The 22,519-nt window shown below is 43.0% G+C and overlaps 1 protein-coding gene across 5 annotated transcripts in view; it reads left to right on the top strand.

Annotated features, from left to right (window-relative positions):
* The window catches only part of SPPL3 (signal peptide peptidase like 3), a 140,183-nt gene extending 118,411 nt beyond the window's left edge, over positions 1-21,772 (top strand). For 3 of the 5 annotated variants that reach the window (XM_043529439.1, XM_027824013.3, XM_007061555.4), the window contains 5 exons: positions 11,989-12,095; positions 13,120-13,283; positions 18,347-18,546; positions 19,702-19,811; positions 20,610-21,772. In XM_043529439.1, the coding sequence (XP_043385374.1) occupies positions 11,989-12,095; positions 13,120-13,283; positions 18,347-18,546; positions 19,702-19,811; positions 20,610-20,681 (653 nt within the window). In that variant the 3' untranslated portion in view covers positions 20,682-21,772. The remainder of the gene's footprint in view (positions 1-11,988; positions 12,096-13,119; positions 13,284-18,346; positions 18,547-19,701; positions 19,812-20,609) is intronic. The other 2 variants (XR_006286015.1, XR_005222334.2) reach the window with 1 other exon arrangement.
* Positions 21,773-22,519: the final 747 nt, after the last annotated feature.

The following is a 22,519-nucleotide window of genomic DNA, read 5'->3' as shown; positions in this document are numbered from 1 at the left end:
GAATATGGTACTTATAGGTCAAGACACTTAAGTAAAACCTTCCTTCCTCAAGTGCCCTACTGCTGGCAAAAGATAAAACCTCACCCACACAAATGTTTAATGAGAAGCATGAGGCAACTGAAGTTGCATTCAGGTTTGTTCAGTGAAATCACTTCGATATAGCTTGTTTCATACTTCAAGACAAAAGTTGCAAGACTACTTGGTCATCTGAGAAGTAATCTGAAGAACGGAGCTCTCTGAAATTGGTACTGGTAGAAGAAGATCTGATGATAAGGAAGGGGACAGACATTGAATAGTCTATTATATCCATTTTTTTTAACTGCTGTAATCTCTCTTGTAGTTGTGTTATAAGGTCTTGTCACTTTTAGATGACCTGATTCACATTGACAATTCATACTTATGAAGACAGGTTAATGGAACAATCTGTTGCTGCCCAGCCACTTGTTTTGGTTTACACGTGCACGTTGATGGAAGCAGAAAGAGCTCTGTTTCTTTAGCGAACTAGGCTGTAGTTACTCTCTTCTGCATTCGCTCTAGAACAAGTTGGTACTGAGGGGAGGTAGTTGTGGCGAGGGCCCCATTGTATTAGATGCTGTCAATAAAGTAACACTACTGTAGTAATGTAAGAAGCCTCCAGCTTTGCATGTATTGGGGAGACAATGTAGGGCATTTTCTGGCTAAGTACTCAACACAGCATAAACCAAAGAAGGGTTGTCATGGCATTGTGGTGGTGTTAGCATCCAGCATGAATTGTTGATGTCCCACCTCAGCACTGGACTAGTTAGTGTCTTAATCTTATATGTAAGTCTTAGGATAGAGTGAAGATTAGGACTGGTCCTATTGTGCTGGTCACCAGTTGCACTCTGAGTTTGCTCTGAGTGTTCTTGGAGTTCCTCTCCATAGTAGTACTGGAGTCACTGAAGCTGATAGTGCTCAGTGACAACAACATTCATGTGGATTGGAGCTCTTCTGAAACAAATTGGGGATTTCATGGGACCAATGGAGGAATTTTAGGAAGTACAACCCTTGGGTAAGCCTAGCTTTTTCTGCTGGGCTGCTGATTCAAGAGGAATTCCTGTTGAGAGGAATTTTCTTACTTACATATAAAATCACTTAAATTCAGTGGGAATGAGGCAAATTCTTGAGGAGGGACAAAACAGTCTTCCCAGTTTTGTTGGGAAGGTACCATTCTAAGGTACCTGAGCTGTTGAGAGTATTTTATTCAACAATTTGTGTTTGGGCCAGCTGTCCTTCTGGCTGGTAAAAGCCAGTGGGGAAGATATTGGACTATTGTTGGAGATAATGAACACATCTTTGGAGGAGTACCGATTGCCTAGTTCAGTTAAAGAAGAGTGTGCAGCAGCTGTTCAAGAAACCATAGGTTGATTCTGACAGTCTGGCTGATAATTGCCCTGTCCTATCTTGAATTTTTGGTTAAGTTTATTAAAAAGGTTGTGATGACTACTCTCACGGTATCTAATTGCCTCATATCTCCTTGATGTTTGTCAGTCTGGTTGCTGACATGGATGGGGCTAGATGAGAGCTAGCAAATTGAGGCTCAATCCAGAAAACACTGAGGTGCTGGTTGTGTTTGGGGGAAGTAGCTGGGAGGAGGCGGTGAGAATAATATCTGCTCCATAAATTGAGGGTTTGTCTAGCATTTGTTCAGGTTTGCAAACTAGATGAGTCTCCCAACTGCCACTAGAAGATCAGAGAGAAGCAACAGCTTTTTATCACATATGTGGCCATGAGGTTATGATGATTCCTTTGACTATGGAAGTGATGTCTCATCTGTGCCTTTTGTCATCTCAAGATTAGATACAGAACCCTGCTTTACTTTGGGCTATCCCTTAAAATCACCTGGAAACTGAAGCTGGCAAAGTGTGTTGGGTTCTACCGTTTAAGCAGAGTAGCTTACCTTGAACGTATAACGTTACCCTGTGATCTGCAGTGGCTACCTATTCATTTTTGGGTAGAGTTCAGGGTATTGGTTTTGACTTATAAAGCCCCACAAGGCTTGTCTACATGGGGAAATTGACCAGTGTAACTATATCAGTTACGTCATTAAGTTATGTCAAGAGTGCTTAGAACGTATGTATAGGTGTCTTTTTAGGATGTATAAATCCAAATAAATTAAATGTTCATGAGTAATATTGAGCAGGGAAGGGCCCGTTAGGGTTGCCAACTTTCTAATAGCAGGAAACCAAACACCCTTGCCCCACCCCTTCTCCAAGGTCCCGCCCCCGCTCATTCCATCCCCCTTCCTCTGTTGCTCATTCTCCCCCACTGTCACTCACTCGCTTATTTTCACTGGGCTGGGGCAGAGGATTGGGGTGCAGGAGGAGGTGAGGGCTCCAGCTGGGGGATGCAGGCTCTGGGGTGGGGCTGGGGATGAGGGGTTTGGGGTGCAGGAGGGGACTCCGGGCTCTGGGGTGGGGATGAGAGGTTTGGAGCGTGGGAGGGGTCTCCGGGCTGAGGCAGGGGGTTGGAGTGTGGGAGGGGGTACAGGTTCCAGGATGGGGCCAGAAATGAGGAGTGCAGGATGTGGGAGGGGGCTTTGGGCTGGGGCAGGGGGTTGGGGTGCAGGAGGGAGTGGGGGCTCTAGCTGGGAGTGTGGACTCTGGCTTGGAACCGGGCATGAGGGGTTGGGGGTGGAGGAGGGGGTGACGGATGCAGGCTCTGTGCGGCACTTACCTCAGGTGGCTCCCAGGAAGTGGCCGGCATGTCTGGCTACTAGGCAGAGGCGCGGCCAGGGGGCTCCGTGTGCTGCCTCCGCCTCCATAGCTCCAATTGGCCATGGTTTCTGGCCAGTGGGAGCTTCGGAGCCGGTGCATGGAGCCCCCGTGGTCCTCCCTACACCTAGGAGCCAGGTATGCTGGGCGCTTCCTGGGAGCCGCACGGAGCCAGGTAGGGAGTCTGCCAGCCCCACTGTGCTGCCAACTAGACTTTTAACAGCCTGGTCAGCAGTGCTGACTGGAGCCGGTAGGGTCCCTTTTCGACCAGCTGTTCTGGTCGAAAACTGGACACCTGGCAACCCTAGGGCCTGTAGAGGCCTTTCTCAGGAAAACAAGCTCTCCAGCTTTACCATTGTAGGTAAACTGTAGTCACATTTCCTTGCATGTCTCCTGTTTCTCTGTAATTGAGTACTGGATTCTAATAAATTAATCTGATTTGAGGAGGAAAGGTGGCAGTTATAGTTCTCAGTAATGCATGCAAAAGGAGCATTTACTATTCTTTAAACCACTATGTGCCAGTGGCTTTTTCTTTGTGTACATTGGTTTTGCCCTCCCACTCAGTTGATCTTTTGTTTCTCTGTCAGAAGAAAGTGAAACAGATGGTGCAAGTGTGTGCTCGCATCAGTCTGGCAGACCATTGGTCTTGGCCTGACAGAAAGGAGGGGAGAAAACACCCGATTCATCTTGTGTTTTTCTGAACTCAGACAATATCTTCCTTTTCATTTGCCATAGAGCCTTTTTCCTCTTCCATAGCCAGTTGACAGCACCTACAAAGTCTAGGTCATGGCAGTTCCTGCTGGCACACACCACCACTGTATGAATCCTGGCATCTTTTCCCCAGGGCAGCTGGCTGAGCTGTTCCCAAAGTTCAGGGGTATTTTACATAATAGAAAGCAAAGTTGTTTTTCCCAGGATGATTGTTTTGACACATGATGTATGTTTGTGGGTTTTAAAAATGCTTATTTCTCAGTGTGGAGTGTTTGGAATGTTTTGGTTCTGTTTTTGCTTGGATGGCAAAATGGACTGAGGATTTAATGCGTATAACATGGCAAGCGCCCGAGTACATCCTCTCTTTAAGTATGGAAATAGCCTTCCCATGCTTTTGTTCAATTGGAGGTGGATAATATGAACACAATGGGTAGACAGTAATGTCTTTTTCCTCATGGGCGTAGAGGATTTGAGCAGCTACAGAGGCATGAGGGACTATTTTGGAACTTAGCTATGCTGAGGGAATTGAGTAGAAGTTAATTTGAAGGTATTCTGCTTCAGGTTAACTAACATTCTCTGCAGAATATACTTAAAATTGTGTTAGGAAACTTCTGCTAACGTACCCAGAAACATAAGATTTACCACACTAAGTCAGAACTTCAAGCTCAGTATCCTGTTTCTTTGAGTGACCACCAATTGTTCCTTCCTGGGAAGGTAGAGGGAAAATTGCATCTGCCAATTTATGTAATACTCTGTGGTTTCTGCTTACCAGCCTGCAAACCACAGCAGTTTGATTAACCCTGCTACGCAGTGACTGAAAGATTGCAATGTTGTAACAAAGCTTAAACTGTCTCCTTTCTAACTGCAGAAACAGGGACCCTAAGAACTTTACCATATATATGAAGGTAGTATATACAAAAAATGCTAAATTAACTGAACACAAAGTCCTTAAGGATCCTTGAATCACATTCACAGCCCAACAGGTCCCCAAATCTAAAAATAATTAAAACCTGTCCTTGTAACGACATGGCACCCACCTCTTGTGAGCTCCCCCCTCAGGTCGGGTGCGCCAGCAGTCTTTAAAGCAGTCCCAGCCTTAGTATTGGGCCATACCCGCAGGGTTTCCTCCGTGAAAGCAATGGTTTTGCCCTCTTAGTCTATTCTGGCCCCAGCTCTCCAGTTGGGACGTCTGACAGTACAGTCCCCTTCTGGGGTTTTACTGCTGTCCAATTGTAGGCCCTTCCCAGTGGCCTATGCACAGGACCCGGGCCCACCAACTAATCCAGCTCCCAACCCAGGGACCCTAAGAATAGCAGCTGTGTACTGCTGTGTCCCATTAGCAAAACTGCCTTCAGTTCGTGGGCCACTTCCCCACAGCCCTAGCCTTCACAAACGCTTTACCCTTAGCTCAGGGCCTTTCTAAGTTCAGGCCCAGCAGCCAGCCAGGAGCTCTTCCTCGCTCCCCCAGTCCCTACTAGCATTGAACATTGTGCTGCAGTTCCGTTTGGCCAACCAGGCTCACCCTCTGCACTCCTCTAGCTCCAGCAAGGAACAGCAAGGATGTCTCTGGTGCTGCATCTCCTTTTTATAGGGCCCTCCTAGGCCCTGATTGGCTGTTTCCCCTGCAGTCACTCGTCCTGCTTGGAGGACCTCTCCACTGCTCCTTTCCTGAGATGAGTGTGGCAGGACCATGAGGCCTCCAATAGGGGACCTCTGGGCCTAGTCCACCCTGTTGCAGTCCCTCTATTAAATAGTTGTATATAAAACATAGAGAAACTTAGAACTAGTGATTAAAAGAACTGTTTAGTGTCAGATTTCTTGAGCTATTTCTAGGTGGGGGACAAAGCTTAATTTTAATTTCACTGAATACATTAGTGCACGGTTCTTGTTCCAGGGCCCTGCTCCTCAGACAAGTCGTGCAGAAACATCCACTAACTCTTTTGAGATGTTGTGATTGTTATGCACTGGTAGCATGCTGCAACTATAGGTACCTCAGAGGTTCTGGAACCTTTGTTAGTTCCTTTCCATTTTGTAGTCAGCGAAGGAGATCCCTACTATAGCTGCCCAGTGGTCCTAACCAATGCAGCTGTGATTCTTGTGGCCTTTTGCCTCTTACGTCCTCAGATGGTTTGGTCTACAACCCAATAGAGCTTTGGCCATTTTAGGTCTGTCAGCATCCTGTGTGTTTTTGTCTGGCTAGGCACATCCTGAGGATTTTCAGTTTTTTCTGTGGCCTCAGGATTGTTCATGTGTTAGGTACATTCTCCAACTTTGCTTGTTTAGCGAGGTGTTAAATGCTTGGAGACTTGGCACAAGTTGACACTGGAGCTGGTCTCAGACATGCTTGCATCCAAGCTCTGTTCTGTGGGTTTTTTCATTGACTGTCTTTTCCATTTTTTAGGCCCCAGTTTACAGCTTCCAGTATCTACCCATGCTGGCAAGGCCCAGCATGTAGCTTCTGGGTAGAGTTACCGTTTTCCTGTGGTGTATATTCAGCACGTACCTTGGTACCAGGAGATTATTATTGTCAGACACTATATAGAGTTTCTAATGATTTAAAACTTTTATGTGCTCTCTCTATATCTTTGGGTTTTGGGAATTCAGGGTATCTAAGACACTTCTATATGGACTAGCCCAACAGTCTCCGCTAAGGTCTAATGACCATGCATACTTGGAATCAAGCCCCCATATGTCTTGCAAGCTGGCATTGTCCAGGGAGATGAGCACTGGTATAGTGTAACTTGTTGCATTTGAGTGCTTTGGCACACTCTCTCTAATGACCTCGAGCACTGACATGCTGAGTCATAAGACTTCAGCCCGTTTGGTACATAATGCAGTAATACATAATACAGTAGTATCCAGACGTCTTTCAGTACTGGCATCCTGCAAAAAGAAGCACATTGGTGCCTAGGGCTGTTAGTGTCAGACTTCTTAGCGCACTGCAGCCATGCAGGATCTATGTATGGTTGTCTGGGAAAGTCAGCACTTAATGCTGTAGGCACTGGGTCCCATGGAGTAGTCGCATTGTGTGAAGCTGCAGTGTTGGCATCTGGGACTACCACTGTCAGGTCTCTTTTGGTCCATTGGCACTGCATAAATGCATAGATTCATTTGTAGATTACAAGTCCAGAAGTGACAATTTTGACCCTCTAGTCTGATATATATAACTCAAGCCAGAGGACTTCCATGAATTAATTCCTGTTTGAACAAGAGCAGATCTTTTAGAAAAACAGTCTTTTGTTAAAAATTGCCTGTGATGGAGAATCCACCACAATCCTTGGTTAAGTGTTGCAGTGGTTAATTACCCTTACTGTTAAAAAAGACGTGCCCTATTTCCAGTCAGAATTTATCCAGCTTAACTTCCAGTTCTTGGCTCTTGTTATTCCTTTGTCTGCTAGATTGAAGAGCACTCTATCAAATTTTTGTTCCCCATGTAGCTACTTATAGACTATGACCAGGTTCTCCCACTTAATCTTCTATTTGTTAAACTATACGGATTGAGTCCCTAAGTCTGTCACTGTAACACATTTTGCAATTCTTTAATAATTTTCATGGCTCTTCTGTGAGCCCTCTGCAATTTATCAACATCCTTCTTGAATGACACTAGAACCTAACGCAGTATTCCAATAATGGGGGCACCAGTACTAAACACAAAGGAAATATAACCTTCCTATTTGATATTCCTGTTTATGCATCCGAGGATTGCATTATTCCTTTTGGCCACATCTCCATTCTGGGAGCTCATGTTCAGCTGATTATCCCCCAAGTCTTTCAGAATCACTGCTTCCCAGGATAGAGTCCCTCATCCTGTAAATATGACCTACGTTCCAAGATGTAGAACTTCAAATTTGGCCACATTAAAACGCATATTGTTTGGTTGCGTTCAGTTTACCAAGCAATCCAGATAACTCTGTTTGAGGGGAGGGATAGCTCAGTGGTTTGAGCATTGGGCTGCTAAACCCAGGGTTGTGAGTTCAATCCTTGAGGGGGCCATTTAGGGATCAGGGGGCAAAAACTGGGGATTGGTCCTGCTTTGAGCAGGGGGCTGGACTAGATGATCTCCTGAGGTCCCTTCCAACCCTGATATTCTGTCATTCTGTGAAGCCCATGGATTGGCATTTGGGAGCTGCCAGCATGCATCTGCTTGCAGTAGTTCGGTATTTGAGATTATCAGTGCCAGGCCTCTTGCCACTCTGGCAAGCTATGAAGATAACACCTCAGCATTTGGGACTGCTGACATCAGGCTCCCTTCTGCACACCAGCAACTGGCAAGAAAGATATACCGATGTCTGAGGTGGTTTGTTGAGGGTTTCTTTCAATACACTGATGTTGCTTATGCACTCGCCTCGTGCTTTGCACAGCCAGGGATAAACCTTCACCTTCTTCTGTCCCTTCTGCATTCTGGTGTCAGTCTTTATGCACCAGCACCTGAAGCTGTTGGTCCCCTTTTGAGTTTGAGCTAACACTTCAGTGCCTGGGGATGTCAATACCATGCCCTTCAGCACTGTGACATGTTACTGGCTGGTGCATTGGCAGAGCTTGGCTGAATGTGCCTGGGTCTGCTGGTTCTGCACCCCACTTGGTTTTGCTGCCTTATTTGTAGCTTAATCCCTGCCCTTGTATTTCTTGTCAGGGCAGGTAGGTATTCTCAACAGTCATTCTCTACCAGATATATACAAACAGTGGCTTCTCCTTGATAGTGCTCAGAGCCCTCTTCTTGGGTGTGGCTGTTTCTTGGTTAGGTGGGGAGGGTGTAAAGTAGTGGTTCTCTCCCAAATGATGTGCTAGTGTGACACAACTCATCATAGATTTGTGCAGATCTCAATAATACAATCCCCCACTACCTTTAGAAAATGCTTTAGGAAACAGTGAAATAGTTTAAATGTGGATATTGTAACTATCACTGAGCATCTTAGTTAACACTCATGGAGATCAAAACCGTAGTTCACACTTCTGTTACTTTAGCACAGTGTATTGCCAAAACATGACAAAAGCTTCCCTGGGTGTCTCTTCCAAAGCCTCACCGATCCATGCCAATGGATACTGCCAATAGATAAGGCAACTGGATCAGGGTCTGTTGCACTGCATACAGTTAAACTACAATGTCAAGCACATAGAAGGGGACAGACCATTGGGAGAGGGAAATATTTTCAGGCCTCTAAGAAGTGTTGCCAACAATGAAATACATTTTATACTTTTTTGCATCTTAATAGTGTTCCTTAACAGCTGCAAAAATGCGTAATTTATTAACCTGCTGTCCTGCCTTAATCTGTGAAGATGAAGGTATGTTTCATCCTCAACTCAGGAACTGGGTTTTTGTTTCCTTTCCTAGCCCTTGCATTCTTTTAGTGTAATTGTGGTGTCATACATGTATGCCTGTATTTGGGCAGTACTAGAGGAATTAAAGGGAAATAATAAACACTAAGAATAAATCTTGACATTTGTAAAAGTACTTCCATTTCAAACTAATTATAAGCTGAAATCCTCTCCTTAAAATAGGTAGCCTTGCGCTAATACTAACCTGGGCTTTAGATAAATCTCTTAACTGATTTAAGACAGAATGTTCTTTTGTATTTACTGTCCTGCCAGGAAGAGCCTGTAACTAAGCCTGCATACTGAGTTATTGAATCCACGCTGTTTCCTTGATACTTGTGTGTCAAATTGTTTAGCCCTCAGTAATTTGCTTATGTTTTTAGGTGGTTACAATTTATGCAGCAATAGTTGGGATATTTTTTATCTCGTTAATTTCATTATTTATTAAAGCCTGCAGCAATACCGCCTTGTGCTGTTTAAACCCTGTCAGCTTTCCCAAGCTAAGTAGGATCAAGTTAGGTCATTACTTAGATCAAGGGTGGGCAAACTATGGTCCACGGGCTGCATCCAGCCCACAAACCATTTTAAGTTGGCCTGCAAGCTGCATTAGCGGCTCTGTCCTGCTCCAGCTGGGGCGCTGGGGCGGGGCCACACCACACGGCTTGGCCCCTCTCTGGCGCTCCAGATGGGGTGCTGGGTTGGGGCCGGACCACTTGGGTTGGCCCTCCTCCGGCACTCCTGCCAGGGCGCTGGGTTGGGGACCACACCGCGCAGCTCGGCCCTGCTCTGGCCGGGGCGCACAGTCAGGGGCTGCACCACGCGGCTCCCTGAAAGCTGGGATGGCCCCTCTCCAGCTCTTACGCACTCCATTGGGAGCTGCAGGGACAGTGCCTGCGGATGGGGCAGCGTGCAGAACCGCCTGGCTGTGCCTCGGCGTAGAAGCCGGAGAAGGGACATGCCACTGCTTCCGGGAGCCGCTTGAGGTAAGTGCTGCTCGGAGCCTGCACCCCCGAGCCTCTACCCACGCCCCAACTCCTGATACCCCTCCCGCTCCAAACCCTTTGATCCAAGCCTGGAGCACCCTCCTGCACCCCAAACCTCTCATCCCCAGCCCCACCCCAGAACCCACACCCCCAGCCAGAACCTGCACCCCTTCCCGCACCCCTGCCCCCAGCCCTGATCCCCATCCCGCCCTCCGAAACCTTTGATCCCAGCCCAGAGCACCCTCCGACACCCCAAACACCTCATCCCCAGCCCAGAGCCCACACCCCCTCCCGCAACCCAGCCCTAATTTTGTGAGCATTCATGGCCCGCCGTACAATTTCTATTCCCTGTTGTGGCCACCGGCCAAAAAGTTTGCCCACCCCTGACTTAGATGAAAGATAAACCATGTGTGCTGTGGGAAGTCATGTTGGTAATTTGGTGGTTGCACTATTTCCTGTGAGTTAGTATTGAACCACTGCCTCAGCATATTGATAGGAAGATTGTGCTGCTTTCAGATTAAATGTGATTTCAAGATGCTAACCACGTGTACTTAAAACTTAATGGCTTTTTGTGCAAGAATAAGGGTATTAATTAATGTGCCTTAGCCTAGTCAAATTCCCACTCTAATAATCACATTCCTCCTGTGTAAATTCCCCTGTGTTTTAATTTGGTGAAGGGTAGTATTCACTTCCTTTTGTAAATCGCTTTTGATTTTTCTGTGCCCTGTTAAACTGCTATTCCACATCTGCAGTGGTTCCTTTTCAATGAAATTATGGCTATAATGTCTTACTTACCCCACAAGGCTCTGTTACAGCTGTTAAAGTTTAATGCTTTGAGATCCCAGGATGAAAGTTGATTAAAGTGCATATTAATTATCCTACTTTAGGGCTTTACATACATGCAGTTGAAATTGAACTTGTTCTCAGAAGTAAAGGCAAGGCTTTGGTAACAGGAGGGCAGGAAGATGTGATGATGATTAGTTTCAGTTCACCTTCTTAGTTTTTTCTCCACAAAAATATTGTGCAGGAAATAGAATGGCTCCTCTCCATTTCTTTGCAATTGGCAACCCACCAAGCACACATACGTTACTTTTTTTCTTTACTTTGAGAAAGCATTCGCTTTATGGTTTGAGAATAAGTTGTTTTTGCAGCTTGTTGGTTGCATTGCCACCTTGGATTGGCTATCAAGATGAAGACACTGAATAAAGCCAGTAGCCTATTACTTCATCACTTTCTAGCTCTCCATCCTGAACAGTCTGTATGTTACTGTTGTCTAAATGTTCCCCTACCATTTTTTTGCGATCGGAGTGGAGGAAGGTGGTGTAACCCTGCCTGAGCTTTTTAATTCCCTTAAGTTGAAGTTTAGATTTCCATTTTCAATTACTAAGTTCAATGCATTTCTTAAAGAAAACCCTGTTATGTCTAATTTGGGGATTATATATATGATGTATCAAATGCCAGCTCCTAAACTCTTAGGAGTTGGTCATGCCATTGAAATGGTCATTCTTGCAATAAGGTCTCTGCTTTTGACCTATGACTGTAAGGTCACAATAATTTGTCTATTTTTAGTAAAATAAAACCTTATGGGAAGAGGGAAGAAGTTTAGATAATCAAGGTTTCATATGAGGGGAAATCATTCATGTTCTAGACAGTATGGGATAAGTCTACAGTGCAATTGAAGGGGGGATTGCAGCTTGAGTAGGTGTATCTGTACTAGTTTCCTTCAAGCTAGCATAACTAAAAATAGCAGAGAAGATGTGGTGGCCTGGGCTTCAGTGAAGGTTGTACATGTCCACCTGGAAACATGGGTACATTTTCGCATCACTAGCCTGTGACTTGATCTGGGCCACAGCCCACTACATCTTCACTGCTATTTTTAGATGCGCTAGCTACATTAAAACTAGCATAGGAATGCCTGCCTGAGCTCAGTTATACTTTGGATCTCAGTGAGGCATACCCTGTGGGACCATGACCCTGTTGTTGGTAACTGAAGTTTAGTTAAGTGAGATTGTATTAAATTCCCAATCAGGTATGCCTATTACTATGAGTCTCTGTTTACAGTCTGTCCAGTGTAGATACTGCATATATGATTTTCTTTGTTCTACCTGTCATCTCAACTCTGGGAGAGGAGACCACGGAGTCTTAGTGCTGTATGGACTAGATGACTATCTTGCTGCAAATGTGGGCCGCCTTTACCTGCTACTGTAGTCCTGAATACTGAACAAATTATGTACTTTACTGTTTTGTAGCTCTGGCGATGGGCCTGTGTGTTGCAATGATTGCCTTTGTTCGGCTGCCGAGCCTCAAGGTTTCCTGTTTGCTGCTTTCGGGGTTACTAATTTATGATGTCTTTTGGGTAAGTTTCCATTTCGTTTCAAACGCCTTCTGTCCTTCATATTTATAATTGGCCCTTTCTTTCTTGTCAACTAAAATAGTTCTAAACAAAGAAAATTCTGAGCTTCGGCAAAGCCAGAAGATGAGCCTAGTTAGGCCAATTCTGAGCCTTGTTTAAAAAATATGCAATAGGATGCAGAATCCTTTACTCATTAACCATTTGACAAATGCAGAACTGCAGTTAGAGCATTTCAACCATGGCATATTATAGAAAGAGAGAGAGAACAGATCGGAAAACAAAAGCAAAACTGCTGCAGTCCGGACTGAACGTATCCAAACAAACACTGAAGCCTCATGTACACTGGGAAGCTGATCTGTTACTGACTGTGGTTATCAGCATCGGGATCCTTAAACCAGTGTTGAAAATTGCTTAACTGCTGGTATAGATGGGGAAAGATCATTCTCAGCATACAACTGAGACTTGATGGAACACACTTTTGTAACAGTGATGAAAATGGCTTTGTCCAATCTACATTAGTAGTTAACTGTTTTAATTACTGGCTCAGGGGAACTACTTGCCAACAAGTGCTGGCAACGGGTCAGTATCCCGTTATATGCAGGGTTTAGTAGTGTAAGAGACTATTCGTTCCTGAATAGAAAAGTGCATAGTTTGAGTGCCTCTGTTTAAAGGGAAGACATCCCAAATCTATTCTTTTTTTCCTAGCTTTCTATATCGTCAGTGCCCAGCCTGTGACTTTCCAATCCTTGTTCCTCCCCTGCAAAATTATGCAGCCAGTGGTTTAAGATTAATATTCCAGTACATTAGTGCCATATTCAGTCTTCTAGAGGACAATTGCAACTAAAAAATCCTTTTATCTGAACTCTTCCAACACTTGCTTTTATTTCCCTGTCCTACAGGCAGTTCCCGTGTGTGTGTGTGTGTGTTTCCTCTTCCCTTGAACAGAGCAGAAGCCAGAGGAGTGTCATATTTGAGTTGCTTTCTAGTTGAAGCTTGTTTGGTCTCTAATTATTTTTCTGCTTTCTAGGTGTTTTTTTCTGCCTACATCTTTAATAGCAATGTTATGGTGAAAGTGGCCACGCAACCAGCTGATAATCCCCTTGATGTTTTATCCCGGAAGTTGCATCTGGGACCAAATGTAGGTAGAGATGTTCCCCGCCTGTCACTGCCTGGCAAGCTTGTCTTTCCAAGGTAAGAGTAGCCACTTTTATACTGTACTACGGAACGAAAGGTATCACTCACTTTCTGTTAGCAATGAGGCTACTAAAGAGTATAGGCATAAGCTCCTGTTCACTTTCACTTTCACTTCAGTTATTACTCCTGAAGGAATTCTGCGCCACTGTGCAATGCAAAATTTTGCAGAAATTAATGTTGTGCGTGCAGAATTTCCTTTCCCCCTCACAGAAATGGGCTGCAGAGATGTTGGCTGCCACTAGGGGCCGCTGGACCTGGCAGAACCCCGCTCACAAATAGAAGACAAGGTTTGGGGGAGGGCAAGGGAGCTGGAGGGTTCCCAGCATGCCCTGAAGGAAGGAGGTGGCATGCAGTAAACTGTGCAAGCCCAGGACCCAGCATCGGCCTCTTTTCCCTTCTATATCCCTGGGCTCGGAGAGAGGAGGGTCTGAGTGTCTGGGCCTGGGTGGAGGGGTGGTAGCAGTGCAGCTGGGCTCTGTGGGGGAGGGGGTGTGTGTGTCTGGTGGGGAGGGCCTGCAGTTGGGCTCTGGGGGGAAAGGGGTGTAAGTGTCTAGGCTGGGGGCGTGGCTGGGCGGGGGGTTGGCGGCAGGGATGTGAGTGGCTGGGGGTGGGGCACGGCTGGGCCCTGCGGGGTGCTGGGGGAGAGAAAGGGATTTGAGGGTCTGGGCTGGGAGGGTGGCACGGCTGGGCTCTGGGGGGAAGGGGTGAGAGTGGCTGGGCCGGGAGGGTGGTGCAGCTGGGCTCTGGGGGGAAGAGGGTGAGAGTGTCTAGCTTTGTCGTAGGGGTTTCGTTAACTCTCTCTAATCCTGGGGGAATTTTTGTGTCTGTATTGTTACAGACATACTTGCTGACAGGTATTTTGTAATAATTTAACAAAATGATTGAAACTGGCATGATTATATAGTGTTGTTTTAACAAATAAAATTTGCAGAATTTTAATTTTTTGGCACGGAATTTTTTGGTGCTAAATTCCCCCAAGAGTAAACAGTTATCCTCCTTTCATAGGAGTTTGGAAATAGAATTGGTATACTGACTTAGACCAATGGCCGTCTGGTATAGTATTCCATCTCTGACGGGCCAATACTGGATGTTCCAGAGGTGGGTGCAAGAAATCCCATAGGGGACAATTAGAGAATAACCTGCCCATAGGAAAAGTTACTTACTACCCCTGTTGTTGGTGGCTGGGTTCTTCCTTGAAGTATGGGGATTTATATCCTTTATTAATACATAATAGGATAAAATACATTTACTGTAAAATGTGAATGATCTTATTATCCATGTAAATGTCTAATCCTTTTTTGAATCCCACTAAGGTGTTGGCTTTGATACCTTGTAGCATTTAGTTCCTTGTGCATGCCATGTGTAGTTTCTTTTTAACAGTTTTAAATATTCCCTTTCAGTTGTACTGAAGCTCCCCTTGTTCCATGTTTTATGTAAGAATGTAAATAGGAGCATCCCATTTATACTGTGTGCACCATCTATTTTGTGTACTCTTGTCATGTCTCCTTGCTAAATTAAAACAGACCAATATTTTTAATCTTTTCATATAGATAGATTTCCATGCCTCTAATTATTTTTATTGCCCACCTCTGAACCCATTCTGTTTTTGCTATTTCTTTGACATAGGCTAACCAGAATAAAACATGGTATTCCAGATGAAGGACATGCCATCTGTTTATGTAATAGCATTATAATTTTGGTTCTGTTTCATTCTTTAAATGATGTAATATTTTGTTTGCATTTTTGACCACTGCAGTATACTAAATAAAGATTTTTACTGAGTGGTTCCACAGTGACACAACAGGTCTCTTTCCTGTGCATTATCTTTTATTTGTCAGCACTGAATTTCATCTGCCAATATGCTGCCCATTCACCTTAGTTCTGTTAGGTCCCTCTGAAGATAGTCAGTCTTCCCTAGTTTTGACTAACCTAAACTATTGTCACCAGAAAATCTCATGGTTTAACTCTTTGACCCATTATCCAGTCCCTCAGCATAATGAATAAATATGCATTTAATGTATTAAAATATTTAAGTAAATATAAATTTCAATAAATTAATTAAATATATTAACTAAATCTGGTGAGTTAATATATTATATATGGGGAACTGGTAGCACCATTGCTAATGTTTTGCCATGTTGAAGGTAGACCACTTATTCCCATTCTTTCTTACCTCCTAGCCAGTTTCTAATCCTCACAGTACTCCACCTTTGTCCCCCCATGACTGTTTTCTTACAAGACTTTTGTGAGATACTTTTTCAGAGGCCTTTTGAAAGTTCAGCTATCAGCTGCTTCCCTTTCTTCCCACTATTTTTGTTTATCTATTCAAATCATTTTTCTAGATTGGAAACATCATTCTATTTTACAAAAGCCAGGGTGGTTTACCCTTATATGATCATCTAAGGGTTTTTATAATTCTATTTTTAATTACTGTTTTTACCAATTCACTAACTTTTGAAATAAAGGCTCACTGGTCTGTAATACCCAGAATCTCTCCATTTGTCTCCTTTAAATTATATTTGCTGCCCTCCAGTCCTCTGGTGTAGTAGTTGAGAGAGTGCATATTTCTGGCAGTTCAGCTACTTCATTTCTTGATATCTTTCAGAACTCTTGGTCCTGATGACTGTTGCTCTCTTAATTTAGTTTGTTCAATCACTATCTTTTTCCTGACATCTTAATCTCTGAAGTCTCAGGCTTGCTACCTCAACATCTTCCATCCATACGACTGACAGAAATAATTTAGCTTCTCTGCAATGTCCTTTTTGTCTTCAACTGCTCCCTTAGCTCACTGGTGGTTTAACAGACCCACTGATTCTCTCAGGTTTTTGTTATGTCTTTGGCTACATTCAACATTTTTCATAACCTCTCTAATTTCTATTTTAAATTTAATTGTAACTAGTGATAACTTATCCTTCTGGTTGGATTTCCATTTTTCTGAAGGATACCTTGTTTAACTTGAATAACCTCTTGCACCTATCCATTTAATCATATATTTTTCCTGCCTTATGCTTTTTTTTCTTTAGGTTTCTGCCTACTTTCTGAAACTGTTATGGTCTGGTTAACTAAAGCCTTCATATGAAGTCTATTTTTCTTGCTTTAGAGTTAGAATCGAGTCATGGAGCTAGGGTTGTTTTTTTGGTATGATCCTTCCTCCAAGGTATTGAGCTTAATTAAGTTGTGGTCTGTATAATTTAATGGCTCAGCTACGTTTACATCCTGAACTAACTCTTGTGGGTAATTTAGAACTAAGTTTTGAGTAGCTTCTCTTCATGTGTTCTAGAATTTGCCATTCTTAGAAGCAGATAATGTAGTTGTTGAGACATTGCTGTCTAAACCTTGTCCTAATATGATGCTTGAAAGAGACCTGGGTGTCAGTATAGACAGCTCAATGAAGACGTTGGCTCAGTGGGAGCTGTGGTCAAAAAAGTGAACAAGATGTTAGGATGCATAAAGAGTGAGATCATGAATAATACAAACAATATTATAATGTCTTCATATAAATCACTGGTTCAACCTTGTCTGAAATACTGTGTATTGTACTGGTCACCATATCTAAAAAGAGATATTGTATAAGTACAGGAGATTCAGAAGAGCAATGAAAACGATCAAGGACATGAAGAACGTTCATATGAAGAGAGCCTGGAAAGACTGGGGTTGTTTACCCTAGAGAGGAGATGAATAAGAGGGGACATGATAAAACCATATAAAGCAGTGAATGGTCTATAGAAGGTAGATTGGGAACTTGTGTTCTCCTTGTCTTCTAATACAATTTAAAAGGTGGCAAATTTAAAACCAATAAAAGGAAATACTTTTATACGCCTGATTAAATTGTGAAACTGTGCTGCAGGAAAATTAAGGTCAAGAATTTAACAAGATTTTAAAAGGGATTGGCTATTTATATGGGTATCAAGAATATCCAGAATTGTTATAATTAATGATAGCAAGAATTTTGGAAAGGATATTAAGCCTCACGTTTCGGGGCTTAACCAGTCTCCAAACTACTAGAGATCAGGATGAGACCTTTAATGAGGGGAGGTTATTCCTCATCTGCCTCTCCTGCAAGATTGTCTTCCTCTGAGGCATCTGGTACTGGCCATTGTCAGACAGGATACTGGGTTAGATGAATCTTGGGTCTGATCCAGTATGACATTTCGTTTGTTCAGTGTATATATAGTAGTTGAAGTCACACTTTACTATTTTTTATTCTGATCCCATTCAGCTGTTTGCCCAGTGAAGCCATAGACAACCAATCCCTACCCCCAAGAAGAGAAAAACAAAAAATTGCTCAGCTTGTGGCCCTTTTTCTCTGACTTAATTAAATTGTACATCACTTTATGAAAAAGATCTTGAGACTGATGATGGGATAATAGAAGCTTTGCACTCTTGGTCATTGGCTCATACCTGGGAAGTGACTGAAACCCGTTACTGTCAGACGACTGTTTAGTGGTCTCTATAAAATGAGGTTAAGGATTTGAATAGCCCATAAACTGAATTGTTGTCTTATGCTGGAATTGTTCTCTGTACCATAGGTTGGGATGTATTGATGGGACAGCATGAGGAAGATTTTGCTGCTGCTGAAAATAAGTAATTTAAGTTGACAGCACTGTCAATCCAACACCTTCCACAAACATTAAATTAATTCCAAACAGAAGTAGGAAAAAAAGTTGAGTGAAGCATCTGGAATTAGTGGAACAGTTTCACTCACTGGTTTGGTGGCACAAAAAAAAAATTGACGTGCATATCTTCTCAGTACCGTTAGGGCTTTTATGAGCTGGAAAGGCTGATCTATGAATTGGGATGTCTTGATATGAAGCAATAGAGTCTTACTGACAGGAAATCCTACCCTCCAGAACTAAAAGATTTAACAAAACTCAAAGTACATTACGTTGCAGTGATGATGGGTTCACATGGCCCCTTTTTACCAGCTGACAGTTTTCTTATACTAACCAGATCAGTCATGCCAGGTGAAAGGTGGCATATATAGAAGCACAGTGGAAATAGGAGTCTAGATCCTGTCATCCAATGCCTTGGACATGCACATATTTTAAATTTTTCTGCAGTTCCACAGGCAGCCACTTCTCTATGCTGGGGATTGGAGATATTGTGATGCCAGGTCTTCTGCTCTGCTTTGTCCTGCGTTATGATAACTACAAAAAACAAGCCAACAGTGATTCCTGTGGTACTCCAGGACCTGGGAACATCTCTGGACGTATGCAGAAGGTCTCCTATTTTCACTGCACACTCATTGGATACTTTGTAGGTAGGTAAGGAAATGAATAGCAGCTACATTGCTTACAGGAGTGGGCTGGTCATACTAGGTTACAAGATAATGAGACCAGTTCTGAAGGGGTTCCTCTGCTTCCCCCCTCTCCCCCCCTCACCCCACCCCCCAAATTTCCCTGGACTTTGGAATATTGACCGGAGGGAAAATCTCCTTATCCCAGTCATCTCACTAGAAATAATTGCTTGAATTAGAAGGAGGAGGGTGAGATTGTGCCTCCTTGTGGAGGTTTATATCAGTAGTGTGGAGGATATAGGATTTGAGGCCTTGATTGTGGAGGGAATTCCAAAATTTCTACATGGATTGTGTTCCATATCAGATCTAGAAAAGAAGCCCCGATTGGTCAGAGTGCAGCTGTGTAATTTTTACTTCTGTATGAACCCTTCTATCTCAACTTCCTGCATCTGTTATGCTTTTTTAATGTTAGGCTCGTAATCCTGTGACACTTCTAGAAGATACAGGAACTTTGAGACAGTCACAACTGGGGATTATTTTTGTAACGTGACAAGTTCCACCGCCATAAAAATTCTTCCATAAAGCTCAAGGCACATGAACATAATTTAACTCCTCCAGTTCTCTCAAGGAGAGAGAGGGAAGCCCATTCCCTACAAAAAAAAAAACCTATTTCCCTTCCACCCCAGCCCCCTCAGGCAAATACTTGAAAAGAGAGATGGTTCCTGACATGAGAATTCCCTACCCTCAGACCTCTCATGTTTCAGTCTAGTGATTTCCAGATTGAAAACCTCAGCTGATATTCTGGAAAGTGTAACAATCTATTCTGACGCATTCATCCAACTATTTTGTTCGTGACTATATAACTATAGGTTAACCCTTGAGACTGTTAAATCTTGAAGTTGTCGTTACAACCAAGTCTAATATGAAAATCACTGTAAATAAAATCATTATTTAATTTTTTCGTATCTATCCTGGGAAATTTAGGCACAGATAAAATGACTTGCCCACAGCTGAACACAGTCTATAGAAAAGATAGGAATATGTCCTCTTGGCTCATAATTAATGCTTCCACTGTAATAGAACAGTGAAGGAGGACTCCAGATGTGGATAGAAAGGTAAAAACATCATATATTACCAGTGGATGCTTACGATCACTTCTTTTTTTCTCCCCTCTTTTAGGTCTCTTAACTGCAACAGTGGCTTCTCGCATTCACCGGGCCGCACAGCCTGCCCTGCTCTATTTGGTACCATTCACTTTATTGCCGCTCCTCACCATGGCTTATTTAAAGGTGAGATTAGCATGAATATAGCCTGTAGGAAGTTGTAGTCCAGCTCTGAATCCTGCACAGGAAGATGTAGCAGTATTAATGTGGAAGAAAGTTCTGTTCTTTATACTTGCAGTTACAGTAATTCTTCTGAGGATATGATACGATGTGCTGTTTGTATCACTGTCGTTAATGATAGAGAGTTGTTCTCTCACTGCTATAGCGATGAAATATAATTGTAGTGAACTGTTTTGTGAAGAGTGGATTTCCTATTTAGGGCACAGGATTAATCTTTTTTTTTTTTTTTAACTCCTAGCAAGCAGTCCGATTCCAAAGCAGTAAAGGCCATTCTGTTCAAACAAGATGTGGCTTAAAGAATTTGTCCGTGTCCTGCTCATAATGAGAGAATGAACACAAAGTTCTAAATGTGGAGGAGGGACAAATTCTTCCAGCTTACCTCTCTTTCCAGAAACTAGCCCTGGAATTTAAATTGAAAATGGAAGGTTTGAGTTTCAGAGAGACTGTTGAAATGCAAACCTACTGCTCCAAGCAGTATGGCACAACAAAAGCAGAATTCCCTATATCACTCCCCATTGAGTTTTTCCAGCAAAAATGTCCATCAGGTGAAATTGCTTCAAACATACATAAGTCTTTGTTCTGCCTGGAAAGGATTTTCTTCCTTGTTGTGTCAGAGTACAGTCTTCCCTAACTGAGAGACAGCAAATATGCTTTAAGATGACATACCTGACACACAGGACTTACAGTTGCTGAAATCTGTGGACTATTTCTGAAGAGCTTTCTTTCTTCACTACCATTCTCTAGGGTGATCTACGTCGCATGTGGTCTGAACCTTTCCACTCCAAGTCCAGCAGCTCCCGTTTCCTGGAAGTATGATGGAATAGATGGAAAGTGACTGGAACTTCTGCCTTGGTCCTTTTCTCTTAACTTGTGGTTTTGTCTCCTAAAGCTGGACTGGTACTCAGAAAGGTACCAGTTTATGGAACTTGTATGAATGGACCTTGCTTTTTTTTTTCTTTTTAATACAAAGGTTCTGGAGCTCCGTTTGATTCCTTTTCTCCCTGCAGATGTGGAATTGGGGACACTTTGTGCAACTGCAGCCACCTTCCTCTTCTCCTCCCCCTCTTTTATGGATTAGTACCAGACTGTTACTTTTGTGAGAAAGGAGGAGACTAACTTTAAACTGAAAACGGCATGAAGTCGTTCAGAAACTTGCGAACACTAAAAGGAAAAACAATTAAGCAAATGGAAGTTTCTTCAGAGAGCCCCCAAGTACTTTGGGACCAGTTTCCTGTCAGACTTCAGTTTTGGAGAGAACTGAGACAGAAACTCTGTCACTATATTCTTTTTTTGATTTATTAAATATTTCCTGTGGTGTGAGGTGACTTATTAAATCCACAGACATTGAGTGACTTATTGCAGTATACATATAAGAATTTGTTGTAGCGAGTTACGTTTCCACCCAGATGTCATGTTGCAGTGAACAAGGGCACGATTTTTATACATACATATATATATATACACACACACACGCGCGCGCGTATAGATATATATATGAATAAATAAAAAGGAAAACCTGCTAAGATCATGCTATGTAGCAGTCAGGGGCTTGCTGTAATTTTTAGCATGTAGAGCAGTTTACTATGGCTTTCTTGTATATGACTCTACGATAAGCTGCTGTTTTTTCCCCCTCCACAGCGGAACCCACAGTGAAAAACCAGTGTAGTATTTGTACTGATTGTACTCATGGACTTTAGGGGAGTATTTGATTTTGATCAATGTAGCAAACTAGGGAAGAAAAAAGTTTAAACCCTTACCCTTTTCTTTTTTTTAATTAACTTCTCCCTTGCAGGTTTTTTAGTAGTTCCTTCTTGACCCAATGCATGTATTATAGCAGCAATTGTCTTTGTGCGTTCTGATCATAGTAATGTACCACTTGTAAATACATTTTTTCTATTTTTTTTGTATTTTTTGCATTTTGTTTCATTAGTGTGCTGTATTTTTTCCAGATCCCTGCCCCTTAAAAAAAAGAAAAAAAGAAAAAGAAAAAATTGTCCTTTGTTGCTGTGATTGGTCAAAGTTTGTGTGTTGACTGCTTTGTACATGGGAGTCTGTTAAAATGTGGATTTTTCTAACCAAACAGTTGCGGTTATGTTATTTAACTGACTGAAAGAGTAACTACTTCTAAGGGCCCTAGGATTTTCCCCTCCTACCAAGTTTAAAACGTTTCATCAAACTGGTTTTGGGGCATGCACCTGTGAGCTGGTGGCTTCTGTTAGTGAACTGATTGGTTGTGGTGGCTGTTGTCACTTGACTTAGGGGGAAACAGGATTACTTAAGAGCAAAGTATAACTTCCTTGTAGCCCCTAGGGAGCAGCAGTGTTATCCTGTTTGGTAGTAGGCTCTCACTGTGAAGAGGTAAGGAAAACTCAACAGGATTCCTGGTAATTCAGTGAACACACACTTTTATGTATTGTGTGCAACTCACTTACTTCTACATGTGGTCTCGCCTTTGGCTGTTGACTCATCTCTGGGAAGTTACAAACAGAGAAACTCCAAGTCCCAGGATCCTCTCACTGGTTGCACACTTGGATGGTTTTTAAGAAGTAGCTAATTCTTCCTTATGCATCTCAGCTTCTTCCAGTTTAGTCATTGTGTCCTGGTACATGTGGAACAAGTTTAGAGAGTGATGGGAGATCTAGTCTACCTGCCTT

This window comes from Chelonia mydas, chromosome 15 (assembly GCF_015237465.2).
Source record: "Chelonia mydas isolate rCheMyd1 chromosome 15, rCheMyd1.pri.v2, whole genome shotgun sequence".
NCBI lineage: Eukaryota > Metazoa > Chordata > Testudines > Cheloniidae > Chelonia > Chelonia mydas.
Note: the sequence above shows the minus strand (reverse complement) of the source record. Positions and strands in the feature narration are given on the sequence as shown.